The 13,310-nt window shown below is 41.0% G+C and overlaps 1 protein-coding gene across 1 annotated transcript in view; it reads right to left on the bottom strand.

Annotated features, from left to right (window-relative positions):
• Nucleotides 1–13,310, bottom strand: part of kdrl (kinase insert domain receptor like) — a 43,483-nt gene that overhangs the window by 25,289 nt on the left and 4,884 nt on the right. The window contains exons 2-11 of the mRNA XM_063495410.1: nucleotides 10,591–10,681; nucleotides 9,490–9,701; nucleotides 7,699–7,820; nucleotides 6,266–6,425; nucleotides 6,021–6,163; nucleotides 5,759–5,930; nucleotides 5,505–5,625; nucleotides 5,225–5,394; nucleotides 3,580–3,736; nucleotides 1,158–1,263 (exon numbers count right to left, since the gene is read on the bottom strand). Coding sequence (XP_063351480.1) covers nucleotides 1,158–1,263; nucleotides 3,580–3,736; nucleotides 5,225–5,394; nucleotides 5,505–5,625; nucleotides 5,759–5,930; nucleotides 6,021–6,163; nucleotides 6,266–6,425; nucleotides 7,699–7,820; nucleotides 9,490–9,701; nucleotides 10,591–10,681 — 1,454 coding nt within the window. The remainder of the gene's footprint in view (nucleotides 1–1,157; nucleotides 1,264–3,579; nucleotides 3,737–5,224; nucleotides 5,395–5,504; nucleotides 5,626–5,758; nucleotides 5,931–6,020; nucleotides 6,164–6,265; nucleotides 6,426–7,698; nucleotides 7,821–9,489; nucleotides 9,702–10,590; nucleotides 10,682–13,310) is intronic.

Raw genomic sequence — 13,310 nt, 5'->3', positions numbered from 1 at the left:
GCTGCTTGTTATCATTGAACCTTAGCCCTGACCCTCATAAAGCACCGGCGACTGGCCACAGGTACTTGTAAATAAGAGGTGCCTCTATATCTATGTCAGACACGTATAAAAATCGATGACCTGTAAAGAAGGCCAAATTTACAGTTACGTGGTGCGCAAATGACTGGATAGTTCTTGTTGTCATGTATTTCACAGTTAGTAATGGTAAACAGTCATTTAGTCATTCGCATTTACATGGCATCAACATCCGTTTACATGCGTGCAATTATCCTGTTATGTATTTTACCATTAATGAGCGCACCAGCAATTTATGGACTACAAATTCAAACAACAAAGAATGGATTCAGAAAGGTAAATGATGCTTTCTCCTGCCCTAAAACAGCTGTAATGGATTTCTTTAACCAAATCCCATACAGACAAGGGGCATGGCAGCGAAGGCCTGTTCTCAGTTAGGTTTGGCATGAACAGTTTTAGCATCAAGCTTCCACGGGAGATTTAAACCAAAGTCTGTGTGGGATGTTTGGGGTTTGCATGGCAATACGTCTTTGATGTCTTTTAAGAAAAACTAAGGGATTCTTATCTTCTAACTATCTAACTATTCTATCTAACTATTGATGCCTTAAGCGTTGATTTTGGAGGAAATAAAATCTCTTTAAATTAATAGGTCTGCCTTAAAGCTAAACCTAAGCCTGCCTTCATAGTGTAGCTGTTTCATGTACTTACATCTACTACAAAGACTGTGAAAACGTGGGGTATATTTCACTTTAGTAACGGGAAATGAACTGTGTCTGTCAGTTGTGGGTGCACCATTTCCAAACTGCGGGCCTCAAAGAGCAAAAGCTTTTGTACAAGAGGAAAGCCAGTGTAGGTAAAGCAGCGCCTTTACCGCTATTTTTTTCTTGTAAATATAGAACCTTTCTTTTCAGATGTGGCTCATTAAATGTGTAATAAAACCAAGTGATTTGTCCCTAATTCCCTGGTAGCTTAATTCCAGGAACAAATCCCATCTCTAATCGCACTTTTCTCCATACCATCTCTCTTCCAGTTCTTTATACTGGCGACAGCTATTTATTAGACTCAATTCATGGGGAAATGCATATTATAAAGTGCATCCATTGTTTAAAAACATATACTACATATAACTTTAATCTACATACCTTGTTTTTCCCTTTAACTAGTTGAGACTTCGTGTTTATGCTTTTAATCCAGTTGTAGGAATCATTTCTCTTTTCATCCACTCTGACAAAGACAGGCTCCAAGTCACTACAGGAGGGAGAAAATGCAATAAAATCAACCATTCTGAACAACGAACAATGTAACAGTCTTTTATGTTATTGTATTTGAGAACTTTAGTGTAATATCAAAACACACCCTGTACAGATCACACGATAATAATGTACACCCTGCTATCTCATTGTGAAGGCCCTCTCCTGAGGGTTCTCTGAACCCTCTAGCATGGGGTGTCCTAGTTCTTAAACCCACAGAAAGCCTTGATTTAGGCCCCGCTGGTGGTGAACAATTAGTTTGATGAGTGGAGAGGCACTGAAGGAAACAGCAGCAGCAACAGGAAGGGTTGTGCTGTGCGTCACCTCATACAGGAACACCCCTCCACGTTCTGGCCAGAGGAGATAAGGCAGATCCTGAGACCTTGGTGGTCAGCAAAGGACAGCTGATAACTTCTCAACCTGGTGATAAAGACAACCCTATATTTCTGCCTTCTTAAAAAGCTTCTCTCAAATTCAAACCCTCCCCAAAAGTGACATTTCTTTTGCTCCCAAAAGATTAAGGGATGTAAGTTGGATTTACAGTGACAGCTACTCTGCAGGCTCAGGGCACTATAAAACAAACATTTTGCACAATTGGCCTCCCACCAGGCTAAAGCTGTTCCTCTGTCTCATTAGCCGCCTGCCACAGCCCAGCCACTATTCCTGGTGCCAGCCCTGATTATCTTTGGCCCAGCAGAAAGAGTTGCTTTGACCTTACTAAACCTCTGCAATATTTTATCACGAATCTGGTAAGCGGCAGCTGGTTTTATGCGATAATTTAGTGAAGAAACCAATGGGAAAGTGGTGGATTAACACCAGCTAGTATGTAACATAATTAGTCGCTTTCAGTCTGCATTGTTTTCTTTGCCACTGGATGTGGAACCTGATAACACGCAGCTAATGGCCCATTGTTTTCCTGATCTTACAGTTCACAGGCCCTCCAAACCACGATCTGAGTGACTGTTCAAATGTTCATTTTGCGTATGGGTTCACCGCCAGGCTGGTATCCATGCATAGTCACACATATAAAGCGCTCTCAGTTCTCTTCAGCACTGCAATAACTCGGGGAATCTGAGATTTAACTCCCCCGTGTCTCCCTCTCAGCCTACAGAACCACTGACCACTAATGAGAGGGCAGCTCTCCGCGGCTTTGTTCCTTTGATTAATGGGTCATGTTCTGGGACAGAGTCAATTGAATCAAAGTAGGTCTGTTTTATAGAGGGATCTCCGGGTCGGACTGGTGGCTCTGAATCCTGCGAAGGCATCTCTTCGCTGCGTGTTGCTGTTGGTGATTTTGATTCAGTATTGTGGAGTTTCTGTCTAAAGGTACAAACTAGTTAAAGACTTTTTAATACCAACTTAAAAACAGATTTTAGACTTAACTTACAAAAGAGAGATAGAAAAAGGTGAAATGTCCTCTTTCAGATGTTCAGAATGAACAAGAAAGTATTCAGTCATATGTTTATTAATGTGACCAGAAAATTATGTAACTGATGTCAGTATCCCATTGTCCCAAGTTTGAAACACCTACCATCAAGTCTCAGTGTCAAGCCATTTACCAATAAACTTCCATCTTTCATCATTACCATCTTCTCCATGGTTCCAACAGTATATTGCAAGGCTAAAACGGACCTCCTACGCAGATAATAAGCGTCTGTCATGGTCCGTGGTTTTTTCTTAGGGTTTTGTTTTGTACAGTTTAATATTCTTTGACTTTTGTATGTTAGATTATCTTTTGGATTGGCTCCTTCTATATCTTTATTCATAGGTTTATTGTAGAATTACCTTATGTTTTTCTAGTGATTAGTTCGTCAGTGGAGGGTAAAAAATTGCAATTTTGTCCTTAAAACTTCCACAGTGTCTAAAAACACAAGTGTCTAAAAGGACTTATAAAAATGATATCATTAATCATTAATTGTGAACCTTTTAAGACTTTTTATGATTCCATAGACACCCTGTGCACGGTTTCCAAAACATGGGGATTATATCCACAGCAGGTGGACTCAATTGTATCATCTCAACAGTTACTCAGGCTGACAAAATGCAACAGACAGTTTTTTAGACAGAGAAAAACATCTGGAGAAAACTGAAACTGGTATACAGATATAGGTCATGATTTGGTAACTTACACAATTCAAAGCACAGAATTTTTATATAAAACATTTGTAATGTAAATTTGTGCTTGAAATTAGTTACTTACACTGTTGAAATGCTTTGAATTTCTTAAGGTATTGCTGAACCGTGACAGACCATGACAGCAGAACGCCTAGGGTAAACATTTCAATGCTTAGAGCATAACATGAGGGTGACTCACTTTTTAAACTTCGGTTCTGAGTGAAATGGTTGCCAGTGCCAAGTGATGGTTGGCAACGGCAGGCCATAAGCAGTGCAGGTTAGATGATGCTGTCTGCCCGACATGTAAGGTTGCACGTCCACAGTAGCAAGCTCCGCCTCTGAAATACTTGGCTTCACTACATACACACACAAGTACACAGTAGCCACATACACGCACAAACATGGAGAGAAATTGGAAGAGAAAGACAACATGTTAGATCAGAGGTCAGGCTTGCCTCCTTTAAGAAGCCAAAAAAAAGCTCCCACTCCCACATTACACTTTTTTTTTTAAATCAATTATGAGCAAATAAAAAAAGAATTCAAGATATTTTTTAGGGAAACAGCATTCACCATGACAGGATCAGGAATTTCTCCTTTCATTATTTTTTTCCTGAATTGTATTCATTCAGCTTAGTTTTGCACCTTATGTTCACCCTGGCTGTCCACACCCCACTCTCTGTCCCACTGGGTTAGCTAAAAGAATCGACCGCACCGGCCCCGCCTGCTGTGGAATCTCAAAATGTCTCAAAAAGAAAGACAGTCTTGATGTGCAGCTATGAAAGGCGGGCCGTCGACATTAGCTCTCCTTTAGACTGTGTGTAGGAGAAGAGTGGGGGGATGCCTGCCTAGCCCAGGGCTCTAGGTCAAAGAACAATCTCACCGCAGTCCATGCCTGGGTCACTGAGTCAACCATTTGTGCTGCAATGAACAACAGACAAAAATGCTTCTCCCACCTCGGCAGATGTACTTATCTCAGCACTATCTGCATTTTGAACAACAGAAATAGTTGTGTTGCATTCAGTGCCCCAGCTCATGCACACCTGCACTCTGATGACTGTAAACAACATATGAACAAGATTTAAAATAGTTCTCTAACTGGTGCCAGGATTTTCTCTCCACTTTGTTGTGTTTGTAAAAAAATTTTCATTCCAATAAATAAAAGTCTTGTGAAGTGGGCCAGTCAAGGATCATAAATAAAGTTTATAAAAGGCTAGAGGGGCCTGATTTTTACACTTTTTGGCACACTACTGGGATTCCTCAAAAATGTTTAAAGAATGCAGTAAAAATAGCTGTTCCCTCCACATGCTAAGTGTGAAGTAAGGGATATACAGTCTCCTTTTTGTTCTTTATAGCAAGCAGACTCCATTCATGTATCTACTCAACATGCTAAAATATTTATATCCTAGTGTTAACACTTATCAGTATATTAAAAGAGTTGTCATAACAATGAATTGCAAGCTGATTTTTCTCCAGCTAAATACATAATGTATGGAACATGCTGTTTATATGAGCCGTACTGTATGCGCACAGGGTGTAAGGATTGGAGGGGTCTGGGGCAGCTGGAGCCCGTGTGCAGAATAGAACTCGGGCCTTTTACACACTCCGCCAAGCCCCTTTCAAAGAGCCCCAATAATCAACAACAGCTGCTCCTGCTACGTCAATCCAGCCCTGGAATCAACAAGCCCCCAAATTCCTCTCATACTAGAGCTGCTACCTGCCGTCCAGTGATCTAGACTGAGAGCAGCAGCAGCAGACGTGCTGGGGGCAGCCTCGGTCCACAGCCAAGGCGCTGCTTCATTTCGTCAGGATCAGTGAAGATTATCAGGTTTGTGGTAATGGCTTACCTGTGACTTCCAGAACGTAGCTGAAATTCCTGTACAGCCCCTTCGCTCTGTTGCCCAGGCTTATGGTGAACACACCAGAATTTTTCTCCTGCACATCAGTGATGGCCAAGCTAAAATCAGACTTCTTGTAGCAAGTGGAATTCTTCTGGATAGGAACCCCATCCTTGTACCTGAATATTAGAGGCACATAAAAGTTTGTTTATTGTGCATATGCAATAATAGAGGTGCCCAACGCTCATAACAAAAGGTTTATTTATAGTGGCTCTAAACCATTGCCTACCATGCTATCATGTCTGGTGGTGGCAAAGCGATGACCCTGGGTTCAAACACAATCTTCCTTACACCTTCAGTGACTGTTCTATGCTGTCCATTCTTAGAGGAAATGTTAAGATATGGATGCTCTGCAACCAAAGAGTATAGATTAAATAAGGTTATCATCATTACTTTACAGGATCGCCCTGATATTACAATAATTTACAGGCTAAAATTCTTTTAATTTCACTTGTAATAATAAAGCATTAAAAGCATTCTCACCATAGACAACAACTTTTGCCGTGGCAGTATCATTTACTCTGGGATTCAGCTCAGCTTTGCAATGATAGATTCCCTTATCCTCCATGGTAATGTTTGGCAACACTAAAGTGTTACTCATTATAAGGACCTTAGAAGGTCTGAGTGGGGACTTGATTATAGAATGCCGTTCTTCCTGAAGACAAAGAAAGCACCATAAATGCCAGTGCTACTTGTGCAGACTGTTCCATAATATTGTAAAGTCAATGATAAACCATTAACTTACTTTCTCCTTTGGAAAATGCCAGGTGAAGTTGATTCTTCCATTATAGGTGGTCTCCCCACTACAGTTGAGGATGAGGGTGTCTCCAGCCAAGATTTTAACACGGTTGTTATCTGGAGTAATCCTCACATTTTTAAGAACATCAGCTGTAAAATTGGAACAAACATAATGAAATGTTATGAAATCTTAAACAATCAGACAGTTAAAAACAATTAAAAGTCATGTCACCAGGAAAACAACAGACTCACTCAGTCTCCTAGGAAGGTATTCTGACTTGAACACTTGACCGTTGACTTTGGCATGACATGTCAGCATGCTGTATGAATCGTAGGCACCGTAGGGGATCCTGAACCCAACCATTGGATCCCACACCATTTCTTTTGTAACCTTCTCAGTTAAACTTGGCGCCTGTAATGAAAAAGGCAAAACTAATACATTTGATGACACTTGTGATGCCAACTATAGGTCACTGAGCCAGACAGACTGAAGAGGAAGCTGCATGACTTCATTTAACACGTAACTCATGCTCCACCGGGCTCAGCTGGGGACACATCTGTTAAGCTGTTTTATAACACATGCATGACAGCCCTGAACTTTTCTAGACATTACCAGAAGGAGATGAATGTAAAAGAACGTAAATGTCCAGTGCAATCAGATATGACATTAAGCAGTGTTAATGAGAGCTCCAGGGTACAAAGTCTGTGTGATGTTTTGCACCTGCTTAATAGCACAGGTAACAGTGCAGTGAACTGTCAGTCATGCATCCTGCCGTCTTAACCAGTATTCCCAGTAACAAGCACTGTGAATGTGACTGCTGCATTAATTTATGCAATTAGGGAAATAACATTTGGAAAGGATGTCCTTGCCTGCTGCTGTTTGTTCTCATGCCAGAAGAAGGACTGGGATTGGAGGCAATGGAAGAGAAGGAAGGAAGGAAGGTGAACAGGAAGGAGGAGTGTCATGCATTTATTAATAACAGGAAGGTCACACCAGTACTATCTGTGGCATTAGAGTCAGAAGTGATTATGCACAGTTGGCACTATGACACATAGTCATATATTAATCACAAACAATGAAACAAAAAGTCACAAAAAGGCACAAAAAGGCCACAAAGGCACTTCATCAAGTACTAACAGGGTCTTAAGTTGTATAGATACGTGCGTTGGAAAACAAGGGAGTACTCAACCGCTGCCTACTAAGATCAAACAGTCTTATGCTTTTACCTGTTGTTTTCTAAGACTGGACACAACTTTTCTGTTGTTTCCTGATGTTTGTAAGAGCAGAGAGACTAAATTTAGCCTGGGGATCTATTCTGAGAAAAGAACTCTTGGAACACCTTCCTGCTCTTAGAGGAAGCAGACAGGATGACTCGCTTTGCCGCCCCTGAGCTTCCCATAGCTAAGCCACTGTCCCCGGTCTGCTTCTGTGTGCTAGAATGATTTAACACACAGAGGGTGTGAGAACCACTGTGATGCCCTATGCACAGAGTGGAAGGACATTTTTTTCAAAGCAGGTAAGGATACCCTGCTGTGGTATTAATAGTAATCTTGTTCTCAGGAGACGTGCTGTGTGAGTTTCCTGGAAGTTCATGTTAAGCAGTGTCTATGGAATACTGTGTATTACTATAATATGCAGTACTATGAAGGCATTTATAAAAGCATGATGGTGCTTAAGACCCTACCCCTGTCAGTGTTACATCAGTATCAGGTGAGGATGTCCGACACGGGACAACAAGGCTGGTCTCATGCCTGTAGATGCCAAGAACATCACCTTCAACAGGCTCCACAAATGGCTGGTCGGGATCTGAAAAAAAAAACCCAGAATTCAACATCTTAACCCTGGAGAACCCATGGGGTCAAATTTGACCCCATGGTTTCCCTAGAAAACCAATGGGGTCGGATCTGACCCCATTGGTTCTCCAGGGTTAAACACAAGTTAGGCAGAAACACCATTTCAAATCAAATGTGGCCCATCACAAGATTTTTTTCGGGGAAACCATGTTTTCTAGTAAAATTATTCCTATTCTGGTAAAAAAAAGCCAACTTAATTTAAAAGTGCAGTGGTTAGCATTGTTGCATCACAGCAGGAGGATAATGGGTTCATAGCTGCCAGCTGGCTGTGATCCTCCAGTGTGGTTTGTGCATATTTTGACCTTCTGCCTATGTGGTTTTAGAAGTGCATGTGTTTTCTCCCACAGTCTCTGGCTCTCTGTCACTGCGATTCACTTGCAACATAACCAGGGTGTACCCCACCCCTTACGTCTGCTGAGACAGGCTCCAGAACCTTTGACCCACTAGGAAAAGGAGGTTTACCAAGTGAAAAAGAGCAAGTCAGGGTATTCAACAGAGATCCAGAAAAGAGATCAAATCTCAGATTAGTTAATTCTGGCCATATAAGGGCAGTCAGTCTGTGGGAACGCTGTGGCTACATAAATAGTCTGTGATTGAAGGAAGGTCGAACATTAGTGGTGTGAAAAAGTTACAAAAATTAATAAACAGCTGAGGATTTTTGAAATAGGATGCAGCAGGTAAACCGTGGAAGTCATTTAAAAAGCACAAGAAAAACTGAAGCTACCTTTATATTTATAATAGTTAGCCAAGTTGTAGACCAATATTAAGCAACTTTATACCAACATTTTTCAAAATATAAAACCACTTTGGTCACATTGGCTGATACTGGAATTTACTCTCTGCTGCCCCTTACAATCTCCAGTTATATAAGTGTATGTGGTGCCATGTGAGGTTTAGGGAAGCGTTGTTACAAGGAAAACAGTAGCTGAAGCAGGAAATGGTCAATGACCAGGGTTTCCTGAGCAATTAGCTTATCCTCTCACCTCTAGGAGAAACCACGGCACCACAGAAACCACTTCCTTTCTCTATTTTTTTTCTCTCAGATGGAGACCTGTGGCACCTTAGTCAGGATTCCAGTTGAAAAAAGGTAGCACTAACCGCCTTTATATTTATATCTAATGCATACAACTACAGATTTTAGTAAGCAGGTCTTGCTTGCGTTCTTTTTTTTCCTGCACATTCTTCCCATGTCATTAAAAAAATAAAGCCTTTTGGAGCTGACATAGTGAAGAAGGTAGGGTACACCCTGAACACCATGGTCCTTTACATCCTGCTGCCTAACTCACTCTTTTTTCCTTCTATAAAGGATGTGTCTTGTGTCTTATGTCTTGCAAATACCACACTGTTCTTTGTCATTTCAATACTGTAAATATCACCATCTGTGAGATCAGTTCAACATTAAATCCTGCAGCTGGTGTCAGGAGATAACAATCATCCCTTGAAATCCTTTTTTAAACACAAATCTTCCGTGCATTTTAAATTTCTGAATGAAAAAATCATTTGGTTCAAAATGTAAGAACTATTTTCAGTTTTAGAGTTCAGTTTTTCTAACACAGCAATTACATAAATTATGAACTGCATAATTTGAGCATTATACATCCAAAACGGTTTCTAGCTCTCACCTTTGACATACACATAGGTGGATTTGATTTGGTCTGAACCATCCTTGGTGTTTTTACAGGTGTAAGTCCCTGTGTCATTGGCAATCAGGTGTGTGACTATCAGTCTGCTGCAGTGAGACTGACGGTGAGGTCTTGAATCACACTTCTCCACCTTCACTCCCTGCGATGAGTTCGACCGCTGGGCAAGTGTCCAGCTGAAGACACCGTGACCTCTGACATTATTGAAAATGAGAGAGAATGTTAAATGATATTAGATCTTGGGTGAGGCAAATAGTATTAGAAAAAGCAAACCATTAATTCTATTAAAAGTGGATCTATTTTTAGAGAAGGTGCCACATCTGTCAGTGACCACAGAACTACTAAATTTAGTAGCTTATCCCTGGGGACTTTTGGGCTTCATTTCCATTTTAAGTTTATTTCAAGTTCATCTTGAGTCATCCAAAAGTTTGAACTTTCACATGGGAACATGTTTCTCTTCAATGATGTGCTTAACTAACACATTCTTTCCACGCAGAATTCAGTTTAAAATGCTCATTAAAGAGATCCCAGAGGAACATCTAGCATTTCTCACATTCCTTTCCCTTTGCCTGCAGAATTTTGGGTCAAGCAGAACCTCCAGTTCTCATCCACTTCCAAAAAACAAGACAGTGCTCTACGCATCAGGCTTCTTACAATGTGGCCTTGTAAGGAAGCATTATATTAAACCAACATGAGTTCCTAAGCATTCTTTGGAGGCCTAAAAAATGATGCAATACCCTAAATTCTTAAGAAATGTGAATGCACTTGGGTCCTAAATTCCATAAAGGAATTGGAAGAAGACTGATAAACGTGGACCACCATCGCTGGTTCCGGTCAGGGACTGTCCCAGCTTCTTTGTAGCTAGTAAGAGTCCACAGAACCAGGGACGTCCTGCTAATTCTCCCTTAAAATTTCTGCCATATAATGAGAACAGAGTCTGAAGTCCAGCAATTAGGAGAGCAAAGGTAAAGTAAATGAAGTTGTATTGTAATGCAAAGTGGTTAAGAAGAGTTATACACCACCATCAGAAATGTTTGAATTTCAAGTGAAACCTAAAAAAAGTAGGTGCTTTCAACTGCATACCTGCAGGTGAGGTTTAACAAACTGCCTTTATGAAGAACGATTGGATTGACGGAGGGATGAATCCTAAGCGAGTTTGCGCTCTCCAAATGTCCTGCAAAATACACACACACAGATTTAGACATTTACACCAACTCTTCAATGGTATGTCTTCATCATTGTTATGCTAAACAAAATGAAAAGCACAGCGGGAAGTCCCCATGGCACAACTGCTGTGTAATGTGCCTTTTGTGCTGTGCGCGTGGGTTCACTTTGTGCAGTTCTACTCCTGCCTCTTGTGTAAGTGATTGTCCACTGAGAGCACACTGTGGGGACTTTTGGGAGCTGGAGAGCAGGTTGTTGAATGAATCGGGGTCTTAGGTGATCAAAGATAGAATAAAGGGAGGAAGAGGATGATACATGGAGCAGCTGTGCCACGATGCCAAAAAGGTCAACACAGTCCGATTTAGCAGGAACCAAATACTTTTTTTGTTCATTTACTAGTGACCTTTTACTCTGAATGCTGTGCTTATAATATCAAGAGGGTGGAGATGTTTGATTCAGAGGTGGACATATCTCGTGTGGAGCCAGCAGAATCTGTTGAGAGGTCTCTCTAACAACAGTTAACATAGGAAACAGTGTAGTTCTGCCTGCTGTCCAGAAAGAGTCCCAGTCCCAGATGTTGTTTCTTTCTTTTCACTGAGATCCCTAAACAGCCTGTCACTGTGGACACAAAACAAGTATATTAAGTTTACCCTTGATCTGTTGTTAAGGATAATGTTGGTTTATGTGTTTGATGCATATACTGGCTTAAGGGGCAATAATGGCCTATTTTATGTATTACCCACACACCTGGAAACCTGCATTTACACACAGAAATACAGAAAAACAATCACTCGCACACGTTCTCCTAGTATTTGTGTATTATTCAGAACAGCTGTTGTGGCAAGAATGAGCTGACGCTGCCAGTGTTGGCAGGGGGACTCAATATTCACTTCCTCACAAAATGTTATAACATCATTGTTTTATTGTCCAAGGTTAAGCAGAGGGGAAGGGTTGTGGCTTGCACTCTTTCATGTCGTAAAACCACACACTTTTGGCTGCATATGAACACAAATCAAGAGCCCTGGCCTCAATAAACAACCACATAAGCTGCAGTTCTTACAGTTCATAATTGTATGGCTTTTATTTGTAGCTGCCAGACAAATTTCTTAAGTGCATTCTACTTTGCATTTTTTATGCCTCGATATTCTGGAAACAAGAATACCATCAATCTCAATGTAATTTATCAAAGAAATATAAAACAAATATAAACAAACCCACTATGTATCATGTTCTTTTAGCCATACTTATGTAGGCCTTGACACATGCTCATGAATTCAGGTAAGAAAATCCCATAAAGTTGACTCAGTTCATCTAGATGCAGCGTTTTCAGTGGGAGAAATGTTTCATTACTAAGTCAACTGACTTCTTCAGTCTCAGCTGACAATAGGTTTCTTCCAGTTTCAAAATGTCCAAAATTAGCACCACTATGCAACAAGTTCATGACTGTCAGGAATCTGCAACACAGAGGAAGTACTATCCCCACTGTAGTCAGGGAATTCCCTGAGTAAATGCAATTATTGCACCTGGACATTTGTCAGAGGTGATCCAGGAGAGAAGAACAACCGCTGCCATCTTTCACAGTCTTATAATGCTTATAATGCAACTTTCTGTGAAAAGTGCTCATGTCCATTGTTCAGAGGTCATGACAATGAACAATAACGAAACTGAGCTTCTGGGCTAGTGTTAGGCAATGGTGCCAGTTTCGGTCATTATGCAACTATACTGCATATACTGTACTGTTGTTATGCATAACCTGCCAAGAAATGTAACTGGCCAAGAAATGTAACTGCACATTGAGTCAATGCAGGCTACAACTATTGTGATTGGTCTGATCATTACCGTTAAGTCCTCCTGTGCCTTTCCAGTTATTAAAAAAAAAAAAAAAGATCGGTGAGTCAATAACAATCATTGCCTTAAGATGAGGACTTAAAATCTCTGAAAATTCCTGGAAGGAGATTGCTAAACTATTGGAAAGATTCTGAGGGAATTTCCAAAGAAGTGGAAAAACCTGGGGGACAAATATGCTTGCCACCTCCCAAAAATGACCACAACAAAGAGTCAACATTTTGTTTCTATCAGCTGGCATGCATATAAAAAGCCAGGACACAACCACATAATAATGAACACATATGCACCTCCGCAAGCATAAATGCCAGCAACATCGGCCACTTGCGTAGGTTGTGTCGCAGGCTCACCGCAAAGGTTCACCCCAAAAGTCTAAATCAGGGCAGAGACTGAAGAGTTGGATGAGTAATGAGACGTTTTACCCCAATGAAATTCCTCTGTCCAGATTAAAAGAGTCCACTGAGACTAATTATGGCATTTTCAACTTCTTGAATCTTTGACTCGGTTACAAATACATCCCATGCATGAATGCTAAAGTCCCACAGCATACCCAGAATCATCATCTTGACCTTGAATTGCACGGGCAGAACGCTTATCTTTTAAAACTAGCACATTTTTTATGCCCTTCTCTTCAGTAATCCACTACAGATGGGTGAACCGGCAGGGCCCCCCAGCAGCCCATTAAAAAAAGACAAGAGAAGAGAGGAAAAAAATATTGCCTTGCCTACACACCCATCCTCAAAACTCCCACCTGCCCAGAACTGACCTTAGCTAGCATCCCGACAACCCTAACC

The sequence above is a fragment of the Pelmatolapia mariae genome, linkage group LG2 (genome assembly GCF_036321145.2).
Source record: "Pelmatolapia mariae isolate MD_Pm_ZW linkage group LG2, Pm_UMD_F_2, whole genome shotgun sequence".
Taxonomy (NCBI): Eukaryota; Metazoa; Chordata; class Actinopteri; order Cichliformes; family Cichlidae; genus Pelmatolapia; species Pelmatolapia mariae.
This window is presented reverse-complemented; position numbering and strand designations above follow the sequence as displayed.